The 20,948-nt window shown below is 39.1% G+C and overlaps 1 protein-coding gene across 2 annotated transcripts; it reads right to left on the minus strand.

Moving 5' to 3' along the window:
- Positions 1-4,191: 4,191 nt before the first annotated feature.
- On the minus strand, positions 4,192-20,523 carry BDKRB2 (bradykinin receptor B2). Of its 2 annotated transcripts, none has more exons than XM_071745651.1 (2): positions 20,307-20,523; positions 4,192-6,589 (listed from the first exon to the last, which is right to left on the minus strand). In XM_071745651.1, the coding sequence occupies exon 2, from the start codon at positions 6,585-6,587 to the stop codon at positions 5,442-5,444; it is 1,146 nt and encodes a 381-aa protein (XP_071601752.1). In that variant the 5' UTR covers positions 6,588-6,589; positions 20,307-20,523; the 3' UTR covers positions 4,192-5,441. The 2 variants fall into 2 exon arrangements, with proteins under 2 accessions (XP_071601752.1, XP_071601753.1); XM_071745652.1 differs by lacking the exon at positions 20,307-20,523 and adding an exon at positions 7,005-8,119.
- Between the last annotated feature and the right edge of the window lie 425 nt (positions 20,524-20,948).

Raw genomic sequence — 20,948 nt, forward strand, 5'->3', positions numbered from 1 at the left:
TGCACATATTTTGAATACAAAGCTCTCTTTAAGTACATCTGTGTAAACAAGAGTGTAAACATCTGTGTAAACATACTGGTTTAAAAACCAGTGAGATTATCAAGGGGCTGGAATGTTATCTGCTTAAATGGAAACATTCTTTCCATTGGCTACCCACCCAACACCTGTACCATCTCTCTGTATTCTTATTGTGTCCATTCTTAATAAGTGAGTTAAAATGAAGAGCCATGTGAGGCTGAACAGTAATATCTCATTAGGAACTTCCCTATCATCATGATAAATACTCGTATTCTAATTTTTAATTAATTATAAAGATACTAAATTAGCTTTATACAAAAGCTGGAAAAATAAACAAAATTTGAAAAGAATTTCTAGATAACACCGTCACACTTGAAAAAATTCTAAAGAACTCAATATTTAATTTGAAGACTTAAAATGTATAAATTGCTCTGGCATTGAAACAGCATCCTATTTAAACATTTATTTATTATATACATGAAACAACCTAAAAAATACATCTCAACCCTATATGCTTCACTTCTGTAATTTTTTTTCAATAGCGTGATCAAAACTTTTAATTAGGTGCAGGCCTGAAACATAACATTTTTTAATACTACATAAGAAACCCTAATAATCTAAAGGAGATCAATCTCTAAACAGCACATTCCCCTCTGACTCATTAAGGTAAGTGCAACACAGCAGGAGATCTTCGTCAGCCACTTTCCATAACTTCCTCTTTGCTTACGCTGGTGCATTTCTGTGTTTAAGTTATTTTTTCCATAAAGAAGAACATTTGAGCAATAACAAGAATTCTGGAATTCATCCTTGCTTGGACATGGATCTTTAAAAGCTGCCAACATCCCCATTTGCTCACAGACTGTGGAGAGAAAACTGCAGCAGAGCCTGTAATTTATACAGTAAATAAAATAGTCTTATGAAACTCACAACTTCAAAGTGGGATCAAAATATTGGTTTGAAAATCCAGCCTCCCTTTGTAAAAGTAGTTTCTTGTTTTCTGTTGTTTTTCATCACCATCTTTAAAACATTCTTCAGCAGTGAAGAAAGATTAAAAATTGAGAGGTGATGCATTTGGTGGAAATAACGAAATGAACAGGCAGTGCTGCAGCTTGAGCAATTAAACAACTTAGAACAAGTCCACATAAAAAGATGTAACTTTGTACAAAAAGATTTTTAAAATTGTAATCTTAATTATTAATCGAAATCTTAAATTTAACTAAAATTAATACACTTAAATATTATTTATTTGCAGCTTAGGTCTCTCAACCTTTCAACCTTTTCATGGTTTAGGCCCAACCACTACCAACCAGGCCTCTGCTCAGTCACCCCTCCGCTCAATGGGACAGGGAGAAGAAAATCCATCCGAAGGCTCATAAATCAAGACAAGGACAGGGAGGTTTGCGTTCCCCAATTATGGTAACAGGCAAAACTAAACAGACTCAACTTGAGAAGGGAAAAAACCCAGCTAATTTAATAAGCAAGAAGAGAAAACAACCAGATCTTAATACCTCCCGCCCAGCCCTCCCTTTTTCCCAGTCCCAGATCACTTCACTGCTGCCTCCCCCTCAGCGGCACACAGGGATGAGGAGAGGGGGTTTAGGATCACCACTCTGTGTATCTGCTGCTCTTTCCTCCCCAGAGGAACTCCTCACAGACTTCTCCTACTCCAACATGGGTTCCGTCTCATGGGAAGGAGTCCCTCTCACCAGATGCAGTCCCTCATGAACTGCTCCAGCCTGGACTACCACAGCATCACATCTGCACTGGGAACAGTCACCTCCTCTGGCATGGGGTCCTCCATGGCTGCAGATCCACATCTGCCCCTCTTTGTGATCTTGCACAAGCTGCAGCTTCATGTCTGCCTACCTGTGACACTTCAGGGGCTACAAATCCACATTTACCCCCTGTGCTCCTCCATGGGTTGCGAGGGAACACCTGCCATCTCACTGCTGGATGCAGGGAAATCTCCACTTGGGCACCTTCTTTTCCTCCTTCACATTGACCTCGGTGTCTTTTTCTCTGGTTGTTTCTCTCATCTCCTCACCTCCGCTCTGCAGGTTTTTTTTATATTTTTACAGTTTTGTTATCCCTTTCTTATATATGTTACTTGCTGAGGTTCATCCAGCTTCCCATCTCTGCTCAGCCTTGGGCAGAAGTAGGACCAGGGTTGGAACTGGGGGAGCTTCCAGCAGCCTCTAACAGGAGGGCTTCCCCTCCTCCAAAACCCCCCTGCACCAGCTCAAGACAAACCTGTATATATATACTGATGTAATGGACCACAAATTAAAGGGATGTGAAGGACTTAGTTTTAAAATATCTATATAATAGGCAGCAGTTAAATTTTTTTTTCTGTTTATACAGAATGATTAAAACATATCTGACTATTGTTGCCCTCAACTCAGAATACTCACAGCACATTGTATAAAATAATATATTATATAAATATGAAACATTTATGTATTAAGCTTATATGGTCTTCAGCCACCCTTTCTTTGTTGACTTTCATGCGAAAAGAACCCATTCTCTAGAGCTCCATAGCAATTTACAAATGCTAACTGGGCATGCTAACTGATCTGAAAGATTAAAAAGATTAAAAAGATTAAAAATCTTCCTTTTAACATAGGTGGAGCCCTTAGTGAAATGAAAATTATATTTTTGTAACAGTATTATTTAACAGTTAGATTTTCTTCATTGAAATGTTTTACATATCAACATAACTGTATGTTACCTGATGTAACTGTTCTCATATTCTGGAACAGGAGAAAAGTTTTTTGATGTGACCTTGACACATGAATTTTTTTTTTCAACTTGGTTGTATCTTTTTACATATACCATAGAGAATAGTTGTTAAGGAGAGTTTAAACTCTGGCCTAGTGATTTACAGTTCCTAATAAATGATCCTGATACCATTACAGTGCAGTAATAACCAAGCCTTACTAACTACAATTTACAGAGACAGAAACAGCAAAGTATGGAAGGAGGCAATGTAGTCTGGAAACCCACAGTGTGCTGATGAATGAACAGAGTGAAAGAATAATTCAATGGGTAGAATAGTGCTTGGGGATTTTGGAGACCTTAACCAGGATCCCGATTTCTCCACAGAAACCCTGCCAAAAAAAGAATAACCTTCTCCTATACACAACAAGCACCAGCTGTTTGTGCTAACAGCTTTTAAGACTGCTGATTTTGCATTTCAAGGGAAGTCATTAATCAACTTGAAAAACCAAATGGTGAAAACATAAGAGTTATCCCTACCCACACCTATTGCAGGTCAGAAATATCAATGAACTGTTAATATCTTTGCTGTTCTTCTGACAACGGTCCCCAGCACCTCCATGGGACTGAATGTGGAGTCAGACCTTTGTGTCCCCGAAGTCTAAATAAAAAAGGTGGGAGCTTCAAGTAAGAAGGATGATGGGAGCAGCTGAGGAATAAAGAGAAACAAAAAGGTGATGTGATTACAGCGTGACACTTCCAGTACTGAGATCCTCAGGACAAGCACTGCCCTCATCGTACCAAGAGTTTTTTTCATGTTTTGCCCAGTTATGAGAAGACAGGATGCAGCCAAGCATCGGAGTGAGACACTAAATTGCCAGTAGGTAAGATGTAGCTTAGACATTGCACTTTATTTCTTGTGGTTTTTTCTGTGCATACCAGTCCTACCCTATGTGTGATTGCACGGAAAGCTGACAGGAAGGTGACTTAAAGAGTCTGAGTTGTGCATTTTGGGGGCTGCAGAGGCTGATGCAGAGGCTTTCCATTGCCTCTGCTGCCTGTGTACTTTGAGGGAATAGCAACAGCTTTAAGCAGAGCGTCCATCCTGCAAGCAGCACCTATAGGATCCTGTGTATCCCAGGATCTCACAAGAACACATTTATCTGCTGTTTCATGGGAGCTGGAGCTACCAGCAGGCAGAGAAAAGCTACTGAAAAGATTTCAGTACCCTTAACTGCCTTAATTCAGATTTTATCTTCCACAGGGACTCAGTGTGGTCAGAAGTGGGTTCTGAGAAAGGAAGCTGGCCCAAAGCTTTGAAAACAGCTAAAATTCTGTGGTTTTATCTACTTTCCTTTGGTACAATGGGAAGTTAAAGAAAGTACCCACAACAGTTGCACTTCTGACAAGTCATTTCTGAGTAACACAATACAAGTAATTTCTGAGCAACACAGAGAAGAGAGTGCCAGCAAATTTTATTTCTTCAAGTGGTTTATTTTCTGCTGTACATGTTTACTGCATAGCAAAATTATGTCTCTACATATTTACATTGTTTTAATTAATGATATATTACTATAATAACATCTTAGAAGAACTTTCTTCTCAGTACCAAATACTCAAAGATCTCTTCCATTTCCTCAATAACCTTATATATAATCTTATGGTATATAATCTCATATTAAAATCACTCTGATTAGCTCCATAAATAAAATGTAGGTATTACTAGAGTCTGAAAAAAACATTCTTGAAGACTCTGAGCTTTTAACATACCTTCTATCTTCTGTTAGATTTCTAAGGCAGTTAGGTGATGCTCTCCATATTATTAGTTTCTTCTACTTGTGAGCTTATGCCAGTTGTGCCAACATTATTTGTTTCCATTAATTAACATTACAAATATTTAGGATTTTTTGTGAGCACTAGTTTTGTGACACTAGAAACTAAGTCTCTGAGAAGAAGTGTAGGTACGACTGTCAATAATACGCATCCTCTGAAAAGGAGTAAGTGAATGCTTTTTTCCTGACACTGAATGGGTAAAGAACTTTCTTCTACAAAGAAAACTCAGCTAACTTCATGCAGCTGGCTCCAGCCTCCCTTCCACTACCGCTTCTCCTTTCTAGAGCTACTTTCCATACATATAAGCTGGTGTAAACCTGTATCTAGCAGAGGCAGAGCAGTTGCAGAAAGGCACAGGTTGTCAATTAAACAACCAAAACTGTTTTGGATAACTGAACAGAAAATGTAAAAGCTGAAAAGATGCTAAAAACACACTGGAATAGTAGTCCTATGGAATTCATTTACCAGAACCTAGTTAAATACAAGTCCTTCCTATCAAAAATGTAGTCTAACAAACTATATGGGTACCATAAGTAGTTGCACAAGCCTGGCAATAGCTTATATACTGGGCTCTGTTCCAAGAACTGTTTGTACATGAATGCACACCTTAGAAATGCAAACATTTCAAATGATACATGCATCAAATACTATTCAGCCATGAAAATATAACAATGCTACAAGGTAGGATTCAATCATGAAAAATGTTGCATAACGTCAGAAGTAGATTTCTTTTTCAGAGCTTCCACTGAGATCAAACTGTTGATTTCCCACAAATGATGAATACTCCCACACGTTTATTCTGTAGAGAGGCAGCAGATGGATATTAGTGGGGCCTGATGTGTTGATATGCTCTTTCCTGTTATGAATGAATTGTGCTAGTTTGGTAACGGGAAACCAGACTTTTGCCTTGGGCATTCACTTGAAACGAAAGTTCTTACAGTGTCCAGGGAATTTCCCATCTGCACAGACTCAGATTTTCTGCACCTCTTTGGAAACAAGCCCTTATAGAATTCCACAGCCTTCTTCTGGAAGTGCTTACCTACAATTACGTAGAGGACTGGGTTCAGGCAGCTGTTGCTAAAGGCACAGTACGTAGTGACCTGTGTCACTATGTAATTGATTTCTTCCAGGCATTTGGACCTGGGTGAGAAGTAACGGATTGTGTCAATGAAAGTGCTGATCTGGAATGGAAGCCAGCTAATAATGAACAGCAAGAGCACAGCAAGGACCAGCATGGTGGCTCTCCTCTCTGTCTGGACTACCTTCAATTTTTGTAGTTCATTACTTCGTAAGGTTTTGATAATTTGCATAGTGCAATAGGTAATTACACAGAGTGGGATCACAAAGCCCACAATATTCAGCAAGCAGTTGGTTACAGGCTCCCAGTAGGTGGCTGGGTAGACAAGAGTGCAGGCTGTGATGTTGTATTCTTTGTAATACTTTATATTTCGGAACACCATAGCAGGTGAACATATGAGCAAGGCACATGACCAGATTACAAAGCTATTCCATTTGGCACAGACAGCTCGTCGCATCCTGCCCAGAGACATGGTTTTCACCAAGGCCAGGTAGCGGTCAATGCTCACCATTGTCAGGAAATAAATGCTGGAATAAAAGTTCATGTAACTCATTACGTTGACAACTTTACAGAGGAAGAGACCAAAAGGCCACTCAAAATTGTTAGAAATATTAATGGCCCAGAAAGGTAAAGTACAAACGAGCATTAGGTCAGCAAGTGCCATGTTTGCTAGGTAAATTTCAGCCACTGTGCAGCGACTCTTGTGGAAACACAGGACGATGAGGACGAAAGAATTCTCTATTGCTCCCAGAATAAATATTAACCAGAGAAATACAAGCTGAAAATCCTGTAGCCATTTCTCTATGTCTTCATTAATACATTCATATTGTTCCAGCTGATGCACTTCTGAATTATTGTGGAAATCTCCTGGACTGACTGTCAGCTGATGGGTGGTCACGACGTTGTAAAATTGTGTAACATTTTCAGTTGTGATGGATAGCATTTCTGTGCAGAGAAAAAGAAAAAGATGATGAGAGATTACTACATAGATCTCATTACTGCAACAAACAGAGTAAGAAAAGCTGGCACTGTGTTTTCTGCTATCCTACAAAGAGCTGCTTTGAACAGGCTTACCACTGTCTGGGTTACTGTCTCCCAAACACCCTGCATGCTGGTATAGAGTTTCATAGACCATGCTGCTATGGGCTGTGTGGACCAATTTTAAGAGGTGAAACAGAAAAGATAAAGAAGCAACAGACATTCTCAACTACAGGTTAACTCAAGAGAACCTTTACCAGCTTTTATTCACTAGAACCAAGATGCAGAAAGTCTTTTTTTAATTCCTTGAGGAGATTGGTCATTACTTTCATTTCTTATCTTTGTGTATAAACATCCACAGTCTCCTAAAGGACAAATGTACCTTGGCAGTCTTGTCTTGCTCGTCGTTAACTTGCTCATCCTGTGGCATGAACTGGGTGGGATTCAGTGAGGAAGCTGCAGGAGGAAGGATCAGTGTTTGCAAGCAGTGAGGCTTTCTCCACCTCTCATGGCAATCACCTGTGTATTTCTGTATCTGCGTTGTGATCTCTTTTTGCAAGCATCAGAAGAGGTAAATGGTTGAACTTCTGGAAGGGAATTTGGTTATAATAGGTCCACAGTGGGCAAAGACCTTCCTACACCCAGGCTGCAGCGATCCAGTTCAGATGTAAGAGCAGAGTCTGAAAACCTGGTGCTGCACCGTAAATATTCTAAGGGTCAGAAAAGCTTATGGTCTTACAGGGAGCTATTTATGGGCATAAATGTCTGATACGCTCTTAAAAATTACTAAAACCAAAGAGAAGTTGAGTTTCCAGCATCCATTGGGGGTTTTGTTGTGCTTGGAGATAATGAATGCAGAGGTATTATTCAAATACAAAACTGGATTCCCAGATCTGTATATATAACTCTCTGAGCTGGGTGGCAGAAATACTGTTTGCTTTAAACAGTCTTTAAAATACTGCTGTTTACATTATGCTTTGATTGGAAGCTTTTCAAATGCATTTTAATTAACACAGTTTTCTGATTCAGCTGGTAACTTGGCAGTAAAGACGAAACACATTTGTAATTCCTAAAAGAATGAGGCTCTCATTTGTATTCTGTTTACTGGATTTGTTGGCTGACAAGTTCCAGTGCTCAAAATGCAGCTAAGGCACTTAGTGTTGGATACAAAATTACTGGGAAATGGTGGTCACATTTTGTGAATTTAGCTCTAATTAAGCTCTCGAACCAAAAGCAAAGATGAAGACCACATTTTACTAAGCACAGTAGAGACAGTAAGAAAGGAGACTCTCTCTATACTGTGAAATTTATAACAGAGATGTCAGGCAGGACAAGCCAACAGGATAAAATGGCAAGTGGGACTGAAAGCTTTGAAAGGCAAGATAACTTGAAAATGGACTAATGGGCACAAACCAGAATGTCAGCAACAGACTTTTCCAATTGTTTATAACTTGAGTAAAGTTGAGGGTTTTTTATGTAAGCTGGGTAGCAATATAAATATTCTTTAAGTTCATCCTCTCAAAACCTCAAGCTTACTGCAGGAACTCATCTTCATCCTCTATCCTGCCTCTCCATTAACCTTGGTGTTAAAACCACCTTAACCCTGAGACACTTGAATCCTTTTCATTTCTGAATGTTCTAGACCAGCATCAGGGGAATGAAGTGGTGGAACCTCTTTCTTACACAGCATTACTTGCTGTAGACACCTGTCCAGTGACCTATGCTTTTGGTGACACTGGTTATCTGGAGATTTTAGGTCCAGTGAATATATATCTAGTTGTTCTATACTGAAAGCCATCTACTTGCAAAGCCATGCTATGCAACATTCTGATTTATGGCCTCTTTTTGTCTTCCAGGTGCAAGCATCTACTGCAGGTTGTAAATGTTTTGGTTAGAATTTTTACTTTTGTTTGAGCCCTTCCAGGCATAGCAGAGCACCTGCACCTATAGTGCATATTTTTATCACTATGTTTGTTCATAGTTCAGCACAGTGGAATACAGGACAAGGCCAAAATCCCCACTGAAACCCAGATATGTCTGATCTATTTATTCTTTTTCCACTGGGACAGATGAGATTAATCTGACACAACTTTATTCTTGAAAAATTTATATTGGTAGCTCCCTATCATTATATCATTCCTGGGTCCTTCTACCTGTGACTTTTAGAGACAGGCATTGTGTTTTGCCCTCTCTGGTCTTCCAAAATTCCCCCATTCTCTTTGGCTTCACAGATAAAAAACTGATAGCAAAGATTCCCTCTCCTAATTCTAGAACCCTGCCAGAGTGCCAGTGATCCTGACACTTTGCATACCTCCATATTATCTTTTAATATATTTGCTCCCAATTCACACAAACCCAGATTTTCAAATCAGCCACCTTAAGTATCAGATCCCAATCTTCTATTCTGAGACGACTAATGCAAAGTCATCATTGAACTTTCCATCATTCTCTGAGTTACCAGTTCCCTTTTCCTTTTGGTATCAGGCCTAGACTTTCCTTCAGTGTCCTCTTTTGATGTATTTATAAAAACATATTACATTACCTCCTATGTCCCCTATTGACTGCAACTAATTTTTGTTCTGATTCTGATTTTTTTTATATCCTTGATTTTCTGAATTCTTAAATGCCTCAGATAGCCATACTTTGCTGTAATCAATCTCCCTACAACAAAGCCTGGCATCAAGGTGCTAAGCATGTGCATAAGCATTTAAATATCTCAAAGTCCTACTTTAGTGGCCGTGAGAGATGCCACTAACAAATTGCAGGCAGCAGTTTCAAGTGTCCCTTTCTGTATATGCTGGCACTTTACACTGTAAAAACAAGTAGTAAGTGCATTATTTTATGTGTTAAGGTTGGAGATATGCATATATTTAATAAAATATTAATCAGTAATTCAGAGAGTGGTCATTAAAGACACGTTGACATCTTCTATGCCTTTCCCTTATTGTATGACTGAAGAAAAACTATGTACAGAAATTCCTTTACAGAGAAAAGCAGCTCAAGAATTACTTAGTGTTTTATGATATTTTTCCTGCAATTCAACCCTTTTTTATTTTTTTTTTAAAGGGAGGGCCTTAGAACCTGTGAAAATAGATTATTTATATCACTGTCTAGGAACAGTGTGCAAAGGCTAGTAAGGATGTGACCAAGCCCATGATATGGGGCTTCTGGTGACCTGCTACCTTGTCCCTAGGTCAAGCCCTTCCCTAAAATATTGGTAGAAATGAGAGACTGAAATTGGTAGAAATGTGTGACTGCACACTTGTAGCATCTCTCAAATGTCCTCTGTATGTTCCTCAGAATGTCCTTTTAATTCTGTTTTACTGAGAAGGCATTAGTTGTTTTGGAGAGAAAGTGTCAGAAACAGCCCTAAATGTTCTGCATGTACTTACCCTGTGACTTTAATTTTTAATTTCCAGTCTTTGTATAATGAATTTCTAAGCACAGTTGAAGTTGTAGATCAAAGTTGGCTTAAACATTTCCTGTTCTCCATTCACCCTTCACTGTCCCCTTTCATTCTATGGCTGCCCTCAGAGATCATGAGGCTTCATGTTGTAACAGACTGAGGAACTTGACTGGGACAGAATTAGCCTTGCAAAATAAAAAGCTTTTTTTAATGTGGACCAACTCCCTAAATTGTCAGAAAAATTATGGCAATAAAGAAAAGATACAGAGGAGCTACTTATCAAAAGTGGAATTTTTAGACATCCTTTCTCATGTAAACTTGAAGCACACCATGGAAGGACACTCATTGCTCTGCAGTTACCATTAGAGGAATTTACATCTGTTATGTTAGGAAAAATGTTCTGTTGTTCTGTTAAAGTAGTTACTTCAATGAGTCTAGGGTGAGAAGGGACTATAAATTTTTCTCCCTGGCTGGGAGGTGAAGCTGCTTAATTCCCGACCTATCTAATGAAAGCAGGTAAAGAAAGGTGTGGAAAGAGCCCAAGCACAATCAATTGCAATGAAGCATTTTGTAAATCAGACGTTTTTCCAAGCGGAAATCTTGAAAGTGGTCACTTTGGACTCTTAAGTTTTACCCTCTTCCTAAAATTTTTTTACCTACAAATAACTTGGTATGTTATCTTTCAATGCTTCTTATATATCCCATTCAATAACTGGAATGATTCTGGCAAAAGGTAATGTCTATGTGTAAATTATAAGAACTGAAATGGAGAAGAACAGAAAAGCTGGACTTCTGTGAGAGCTGGTAGGAGGAGGGAAAGATGAACTGGTTTGGAGAGAAGCAACGACCACAGGATATTTGTCTATGGAAAAGGGCCAGTCTCATTCTGAATAGTGTTTTGATTTTATTCAGATTTGGTGAAGTTTCTTGAGTCACAGTTCATGTTTGACCTCTGACCTGAGGTATTTTTGAAACAATGCATTCCAAAATGATGCAAATGTCACTAAAGTTTGATGTTGTGGCCATTCTGAAAGAGCAGTTTTAGTACAATAATTATATTTAATCTGAACTGAGAAATAATCACTTTTAGCTTGAGAGTGGATTCAGTCTCTCAGAAATCTTTTTTCCTGTGAAAATTTCAGATGAGCTGTGAAAACGCTACATGGTGAACAAGTACACTTATTGGGCACTCCATCAATCTAAGTGCCTTAAAGATTTAGTTGGAGTTTTTTTTCATGTGTTAGCTCACACAGCTGTTCTTTAGAGTTGTCTAATTCCTCTTGCTTGGAAAATTCTTGTAGATCCTGGATTTCAGAAAGTATCCTACGGAACATCTGCCACTGGTGATGTACTGGGTGAAAACATTCCTCTTGCAGAGAAAGGCTACATCAAAGCTTCATTAAATTAAAAAGGGAAGGGTATAGGCAAATAAATAATAGAAAATGCCAAATCCCTTCAGTACTGTTCTAGGGTTGTTTTGAGGCATAGCATAGCATAGCAAGGTGCAGTTTGGACAAAGGAATGAAACACAAGGGTAAACCCCTCAGCTGTTTCTTAGTTTTGTCATTTTGTTTTGGTTATGTTTTTCACAATAAACCTTCTGTTAGTATTTGAAAATATTTGGTAATAAAAGTCAATGAGATCTGTAACTGTAGGACAATCAAAAATTGAAAATTTTATCCATACAAGACTTGTGCATAGTGATCTGCTCACAGCAACAAACCCTCATGTTAAATTTAGACTTGAATGACTGGTTTAACATTATGTTTTCCTGGAGATTTCTATTATGCTAACACTCTGCAGCTTTTTCCTTCCCTATTGTACATGATGGATTAGTAAGCACAGTAGAACTTCCTGTACTTGTTCAGCAACTTTTACCATTGTAGTTCACAGCAGAGAGAGAAGATGAATTTAAAAACTACCTAACTACTCTGAAAAGGGAGATGATCACTGCCTTTCCCACTCTCCCAGCACAAACTACAATTTCTGCTCTTCAAACACCTCTGAGAAAGTTTAAGCTGTTGTGATTTGCTGAGATTTTTCTCCATCCCCATGTTTCTCAACATGTGAATGTCCACAAGGGAATGAACTACATGATGCTCTTAAATCTAAGTGTTCATCAAGCATAAGAAAAATCTTTTCCTCTCTTTGTACTCACTAGGCAGATGGGAGACCTATATACACATTTTTATTCTGTTTAACTTGGAACAAAATCGTCCTTTTCTTACGTTCTTTAGTGCCTTCTAGGGCAAGCACTAGCTTACCACTATAGCATAAGGAAGAATGGTGCTACTTCTTTAGGCAGGCATTTTAAACAATGCCGGGGCAGGATACACCCCCAGATGCACTGGTTTAAGATTCCAACTCAGCTTTCAGGCTGAGTGTCTCCCTTCCTCAAAGGCTCAAAGGAGATGCTGAGGAGAATGGACAGATGAAGATGGCAGATGTAGATCAGGTGCCCTTCAAAATTTCAAAGTCACACTGGTGTAAGGGAAGGGAAATGTGCCTGATGGAGTCATCGCTGTCTAGATCCCTGTTTATTACTAGGTACAAATAAGTAAAGGACAATACACTTGGTTCATAGTATGGGTGAAATAAACCTAAAACTTGGTCTCATTTGCTTACTCACAAAGCTCACTGTTTTCTGTCATCAGACCAAAGGCCTCCTGCCAACAGGGCCAATGATCAGATAATGGTTTGCTCACATTTTAATCTTTGCAGAATTTACGTTCAACATTGGTTATTGCTGAGAAAATGATAATTTATTAACATAATTTGTGCCTGTGCTTGGCTGGCTCACTGCCTAGCTTCATAATATTTCCACTGTTGCACTGTCTTGCAAATAATCTTGCATCTCCCTTAACCCTCCTTGCAGGACTCATGGTGCCTGCCTGCTGAGCTGAGCAATCAAAACTTGTAGAGTTTGACTGAAGGCTGAGAACAAATCAGAGACTATAAACTTCCTGAGTTTTATAATGTGATATGTAGATTTACCAGGCTGGAGTAGGGGCAAAAACTCCCCTCCCTTGAGCACTGCAGGCACCATGCGAATTTTCTGTTGCATGGCAAGGGATTTCTGTACTCCATCACTCCTGAAAATCCAATGACCTTAGTGCACTGGTGTCATGAGACCCGTTTAATATCCATTGTAGGAGTCTGATGTCATGTGGAGTGGCAGGTCTGATGATATCAAACAGCACAATGCATCTATCAAGTGGCAGACAATTCCTTGGGCCCAATGAATAGCTAAGGCAGAGTGTATCCAGTGATAAAGAAATAAAATGCTAGTGATTTTATCAAGAGTAGCTTGTACAGCTAGATTATTTTTCTTTGTTAAGGTAAGAATTTCCTGCTTTAGAAAACAATCTTTTCTGAAAGCCACATAGATGAGAATTACTGCCAAGTACTATGCTGAAAACAGCTGAGCTGGAAAAGAAATGTATGAATTTTCAGCTGGTTAACATCAGGTTTTGAGAGCTGGGCTGGCCAAACAGTTCCTAGGGTAGATTCTCAGAACTTGTCTTGAGGTCCAACTAATTAAATAGTTACAGGGATGGTTTCAGTATGAAAGATAGAAAAGTACTGATGAAGCGTGATAATTACCTAAATTACATACATATCTTCATTACAGAGAACAATGGGAGTATCCTGCAGAAAACACTGGACTATAATAATAGAGCCCCAGAGATGGACTAGTAAGAGGAAAAAGCTGTAAGTCCTGATGTACTGCTGTTCTCCAGAAAAATGTACTAACTGGTGGTCCTTTATTCTCCTTGCAGCAGTGGAGGCACAGAAGAGCTATTCATGAGTGCATAAAACTCCAGTAAAGACTCCATCCCTGATGTGCATGGGGATGTCCTCTATAGCTTTGCTGTTTGTTGGATTACTCCTACCAGAGCTCTTCAGCTCAGTTTAGCTGCTCCTTTCTCTTAGCAACCGAATTACTTCTCTTTTCCCTGGTAGCAGTTCTAAGTTCTCATGGTCAGGCAAAAAGTGAAGGTCTAATGGCCAAATGGTATTTGCAAACGTTGCTCCCTTTATGCATTAAATACTTAATGAAGAGATTTGCCTTTCAGATGAACTGGCTTTATGCCTGAAAGCACTTTACTTCTAGCAGCTTGACAACATTCTGGCAGCCATTTAGAAAAAAGGCAGAGATTTGCCATCTTTAGTGCCTCCTATCGCAATCATGTTTACACTGTTATCAAGGATATTTGCAATAATGCAGCATTTCCTGCACATTTCCATCACCTGCTCTCACAAATAAGGCTTTTGAGAAAAACCTGACTGTCTCAAATAGTAAAGTTTGAAGCTTATAATATGTATGGTTCCATGGTTGGTGTCCCAAAGTCTAATAGCCGTTTCTTGGACAACTCCTGTTTTCATCATTACTTATCATACTGTAACTGATTATTTTATTCTGGAGTTGATAAAGGCTTTGATGCATTTAGCAGAAACATATAAGATATTCTAAGCTGTTATATTATGCCTACGAAACATATTTGCAATTGCAAATGATCATTCCCACCAACCCCTGGAAATGTTCAGTCACTACTACATTAGCAATTGCTGAACCATACACTGTGCAAGCAGAAAGCATCACAGGCAGAATCTGTCCCCTCTATAACTTAACTATAATGCCTTGTGTTCTCTTACTGCCATCCACCATGGCTTTAAAAGATGGCTTCACTGAGTAATGGTACATTGTTTTCAAACAGCACATAGGGCTCTGACAACAGCTGAGAAAGTATGATTAACTGTATAATGTTCAGTTGAAATGACAGGTTTAATTTCATACAGGTAGAATCATAGGATCACGGAGTCATAGAATGGTTTAGGTTGGAAGGGAATTAGAACCCTCCAGCTTCAACCCCTCTGCCATGAACTCAGAGGGTATGATATTAATCCAAATTGTTCGAGTTAGAGTCTCTGTCGCATGTGCTCCTAAGAGGAACTCCCAAAAGCAGAGTGTAGCAATGGAAGCACGGCTGTGTTCCCTTCTCAGGGAAAAGCCTAGTCTGGAACATGCTTCACTTCCTAAATGATAAATTTCAGGAAGCCATCCCCATCCTTTCTTGTCCTTCCTAGGTCAAATGTCCCACTATGCTGTTGCTGTAACATCTGGGATGATCGTTTCAAATTATCTTCATGTATCTGCTCCTGAATTAACCAGTGCACGACACATTTGCAATTGGAAAGAAGTCAGTTTTCATAAATCATCCTTAAAAATCACCACAGTCCATACTGTAAGGGAAAGCTCAGAATCAAATACACATATAGGAAATGGGGTGTGTGTGTGTGTGTGTGTGTATGTAACCATAGAAACTTCAGGCTGTATTGCTGTTACCTGCATAGTCACAGCAGATAAAATTAGATATACATCCAAATTTAGCCTTTTTATCTGCTGAAAACACAGGGAAACTGTAATGAAAATTATTCTTATGTGGGAATACACTGTATTTCAATTGGAAGAACTAAGTATTCAAATAGATGCTGATGGGGATTTGGTGATTAATTTGTACATACTTTAATGGGTTTTTTAGCACTGAGAGGTCTGGAAGGTTCAGGACACTTTTCCGTCTGAGAAGTGAAGTGATTTACAGTGCCAACACAATCAGTGTTTGGATTATGATTTTTATTTTTGCTTTTTCTTGCTTTGCCAGTGTTCTGAAATTGAAAGATGTATTCATTTATTGTAATTCCTTTAGAAGTAACAGATGTCAGAGCCTTGCTGGAGTATAGTGCAGACAACCTGGTTTTCACTGTGGATATATGGGTTTTGAACACTGCTGAACACTGAGAAGGTATACGTACCTATCTGCTCTTTCCACAATGTCAGGACTGACAAAAATACATGGTGAGAATTTAGTTAGAGGGACAGATTCCCACAGTATATGCCCCAGCTCCTTCCCAGAATTTCTTCCCAGAATTATTGTTCCCAAAGCTAAGAAGTCCCCAGAGATCATACAAAGACAGCAGTCACATGGTGGTAGGTTGTCAACAATGTGTCTCTTGACCATGGCGCAAGATCAGGGGCCTTTTCCTGACTACATAGTGGTCAGCCAAGATGCCATTAGATAAGAAATCCATCCTTAAGCTCAGGTTCTTTAAGGTCCCTTCCAACCCAAACCATGACATAATTCTACCATGACTGGTAAACAGGTACTGGTGGGCAAATCACTCATCTCTGCTAACTGATCTGTAAGATCTCATCTGCTATGAACTGTCATCACTCTGCTGCTGTGAATGGCACTGTGACCATTCAATCCATCTGAGGATCTAGCCTGTGTGATTAATCATATCACAGAATCACAGAAATCACAGAAAGTTAAGAGCTGCAAGGGACCTCAAAACATCATTGAGTCCAACCCCCCTGCCAGAGCTGCGTCACCCTACAGGAGGTCGTGTAGGAACGTGTCCAGGTGGGTTTTGAATCTCCAGAGAAGGAGATTCCACAACCTCCCTGGGCAGCTTATTTCAATGCTCTGTCACCCTCAGAGTAAAAAAATCACTTTTTATGTCCCTTCATCCTGTTTGCTGTGCTCCTCACCCTGGTTTAGAAGAAAGGACCTGGAGCATGGCTCTGCAGGTACTGCCATACTCTCTGTGTTAGCTGACAACTGGAAGCTTCAGTAATAATCAGTGTGCAAAAGCTGTGTAAGCATAGAGACAGGCTTTGCCTCAAGGAGCTTATAATCTAAGCAGAAGACAAATATAATACAGAGTGTGTTGAATACAGCTCGCTATAGGAAAAGACTGCTGGAGAAGGAAATGGGAGGTACATGCAGACCTGAGTTAAAACCTGATGACCTATATTGCAACATTTCTGCCTTCCTACTTACTTGTTTAAGGATCAGGTTCTACCTTTGAATTATGAGGGCTTCGCCAGTGCTTTTTGCAAAGGTGCTCAAGGAGCCTCATGAAACTCTTCCAGTTTACTGGCTTGCCCACTCTTTGAAGGCAGTTTTAACTCATGTCAGGAAAATGGGTTGGGTTATTGTTTTGCTCCGTGTGTGTGAACAGAGAGCTCACATCACTCTTTTGGAGAGGAACCCACTGTCCTTCTTTTGTACCCTATGATTCTTCAGAGCAGCAGTCTTCCAGCCAGTCAGCTAAGAGGAAATCACATAGGGACAAAGGGACAAGGTTCCTTCAGAGACACAAGGGTGCAGGTCCCAAAAAGCATGCCCACAGTATGTGCTCCCTTCTGCCAAAGCAAGAGCACTGCAGTATGAAAACCAGCTATGGTCAGTTCTACCTTTGGAAATGCATGTATAACCCTACTAATATCAAAAAGACGTGGACTTATAACCATAGTTCACTCTGTTTTTGGGGTTTTTTTGGGTTTTTTTTGGTTTTTTGTGGAGTTTATCTGTGATCTCAGATAATGTGAGTGGGAAAAGAGATTTCTGCATTTTGAGAGCTGCATTCTGTGCCAATTAGCCATACTTTGAAGTCTTTGTTTGCAACACTGACACCCTGATGTCATATCATGTTGGTCAAAGCTCAGCACTAGTGGATCTGCAAACCTCAATCATCAGATTTGTTTGCAGGGATCACAAAAACCAACCCAGCCTTGCTGAACTGAGGAGTTAACATGTAAGGGAGGTAAATAGAGTACATCAGCAAAAGGAAGACAAATCCAGCACTTCAGGGAACGTCAAGAGTCCTGAATCATTTGTTGAAGTTTGATTTAACAGCTTTGCCAGAATGTCTTTGCACTGGCTTATGGTCAGACAGAAGATAGCATGATTTCAGCAGGCAACTTTACTCATTTTTTCTGGTCTATACACCATTTGTGCTTGTTCTTCAATATCTAACTCTTCAGTGGGGTGCTGGACCATGACCAGTGTCCCTCAGCTCTGGTGTACTAATATTATTTCTAACAAAATTCTATGTGACCACAGTGGTGATCACTAGAAGATGCAACTTTGTGTGAAGACGGCAGCCTGCAGAGTTCAACTTTGAAGTGTTGCTCTCTTCCTCTGTGCTTTCCCATTGTCATTCAGCCTGTTTGCCCTAGGGCTGTCATGGTACAGGGGTTTCCTTCTTGCAGAGAGGGGCACCCAGCTGAGGGCAGAAGGTGGGTCAGTCAGCTGCTGGCCAGATGCAGAGTTTATGAGTCCCAAAGACTGTCCTGTAGGGTGGGATTCTGTGCAGGGTGTAGCATAGGGTGTGATCCCTTAGGAGCCCATTCACCCAGAATTGCACCAGTTACAGAGGATTGGTAAGGAAAGCTTTTGTCTCTACCTTAAAGTATCATGTTTGTTCACAGCTATCAGCCAGGCAGGGGCCTAAATTTTCATCTCAATATGGGGAAAATTCTAAGTATGCTAAATGCAGGAAGGAGGATAAATATTTGGGTAAGGGAGGGGAAACTCACATGTATGGAGTACTGAGAGTTTTAAAAAAAATATGACAGTAGCACAAAGCTGGCTTGTGTGCAGCTTTTTGTAAAAGGGGGGCATTTTAGCTAAATAGCATTTATTCTCAGGCTTGCATTTTTAACTTCATATTGATTGGCATTGCTAGCAAGTTCAGGTGTATTTCTGCTGTTGACTTGGTTACTGACAGAAATTTATTTTGAAAGCAATGCTCCAATGCTCTGTTCTCTGGCAAGTTTTCCTGGACTTGCAGCATGATTTCTGTTCAGTGGGGCTGGGGTTTTTAAGAGATTTCTATCCCCTTTTTTTTTAATATGAAGAAACAGACTATCAAACACTGACTATTCCTAAGCAGTGAATTTTTAGCATCTTCATAATGAATGTGCTAATTTTCCCAAATCCCTCTTGTTTTCTGTCTGAGACTTCAAAATTACATGGCTATGAGATCTTATAAAGTTGTGTTCCAGTGCAATGGTGAGATCCATATTTCAGAAAGGTCTCACTCAGTAGGAAAGACAGGGGATTTGTTGGATTGTCAGTACAAAATGTTCAGGTAAGTCTGAGTAACTCAATTAGTTCATCTTGTTCTAGCATGTATGAGGCCCAGTGGAAAACGTGACAGAGATGTTCTGGAGTTGTCTCTGATCTGTCCTAAAGTTTTATTAACTTGGGTACATTTATCTCTTCTTTGTTTTCAGAGTGAATAGTGAAAACAGGACAAATATATTTGAAAGTTTTTAAATGATCCTGAAGTGCAAAGATACTTTGCTTCATTCTTTTCATAATGATTGTATGTTCTCAAATTACTCAATATCCTGATGCCTCAGTCTTAAATACTTTGCTATAAAACCAGAATTTTTTTTAATCTAGCTGTTTTCTAACTTCTTTGGGAAAATATGTACAGCTGTTCAAGATAAAAAATGTACTCTTATCATAGGAGATAGCATCTATAAGATTACACACATGCAGTGTATTAAAACAAGGATTAAAATAACTAACTCTTCAAACATTTTTGGTTTTATTGCTATTTTGTTATTGTTACACTAAGAAGGCTGCTTAGGATACTGAGTAATGGAAAATTAATAGCTAAAACTATAGCATACAGTTCAGCCTTTGGTCTTCTTGTTCTGTGAACTTAATTGCAATTCTAGTTCTAAGCTTTTCTGTGGTTTTACCAGCATCTTAAAAATCATGTCATTCAATTTGCAATTTAGTTAGTGCAGATGGGACAGGTTATCAGTATAACACACACATTCTTCCTGCCTCACAAGGTTTGCAATCAAAACAATAAACAGAGAGAAAATGATTGGTATGTAGAGAAAAGAATTCCCTCTGGTTTCTTGCTGCTATTTTGTAGGTATTTTTTCAGGTGAAAACAAAGCTGCTTGCATCTTCTTTATGCTATTTTTGATTGTTTGTTTTGGTTTTTGACTTTTTTTCTTTTTCATTTTTTTCTTTTTGTTTTAATGTTTTTTGTTTGTTTGTTTTTGTTTGTTTGAGGTTTTTGGTTTGTTTTTTGTGAGATAATAAAAAGTGTGCCCGTGGTGTGATTAGGGATAGGAATTATCTTCTGGACAGAAAAATCCTTGCCCTCCTGTAGCCACACACTAGATACCATCTGTGGCAGGTGAAAAGCCCTGTGTCTTTGATATACAGGGTACTTTGAAACACAGTATTTTTCTCTAAGTGCTACTGCTCTGCAAACCCTGAGAAGTTACAAGATCACATCAGCAATCAGTATTTCTCTCCTCTCTGTTCCTGGAACACTAATAGCATTATTTTTTCATTAAACTAGAAGCATATTAAAAATTCAAGAAGAGGTTTCCAAGAAGAAACAGACCTTAGAGAATTTAAATAATGAGAACTTTCCTATTAAAGAAAAGTAAACGCGTACCTTGACTGCAAATTCACCCCTGGGCAGGTACAAGAAAGGGAAGTGCAGCACGTCTCTGTGAACAGCCAAGTTCCTTCTGTCGTATGAATGAGTCTGACTTCTGGTTTTCTGCCCCACCCTGAACAGAAAAGAGTCATCCCTCTGTTGATGACATCATATTCCTGGATTTTCTCCCATACTATATTTTAAAAGAAACATTTTCTATTTTTTCCAGGATGAGACCACTGGTACTTGAATATGTGGGCTAAAGAACAAAGTCCAACTAAAATACTGATATGCCAGAGTATGTGTATAAAATAGTTATGTGAATAAATAGTTCCGTGTTTGCACAACAGCTCCCACAATTGTTCATGAGCATGTAAATGCACATGCACACGAAGTCTGATTTGTATTTTGGGTGATGGTGAGTGATTTTTTTTTTTTAACTGGTATTAGACACAAGAGTTAAACCAGCTTTTTTTGGGGACTTGGATCTTCAAAACAGAAAACATCAATTTACAGTCTTACATATTCTTTTTCATGGGAAGAAATTCACTTTGTATATTTCTGGAAGACACTGCTCTTCTTCAGCACAAGTCTCTTGCTACTCAGTCTGCTGTGATCTAATACAAAATCTGATTACCTCTTAAACTTTTAAACTGG

Source organism: Heliangelus exortis, chromosome 5, assembly GCF_036169615.1.
Source record: "Heliangelus exortis chromosome 5, bHelExo1.hap1, whole genome shotgun sequence".
Taxonomy (NCBI): domain Eukaryota; kingdom Metazoa; phylum Chordata; class Aves; order Apodiformes; family Trochilidae; genus Heliangelus; species Heliangelus exortis.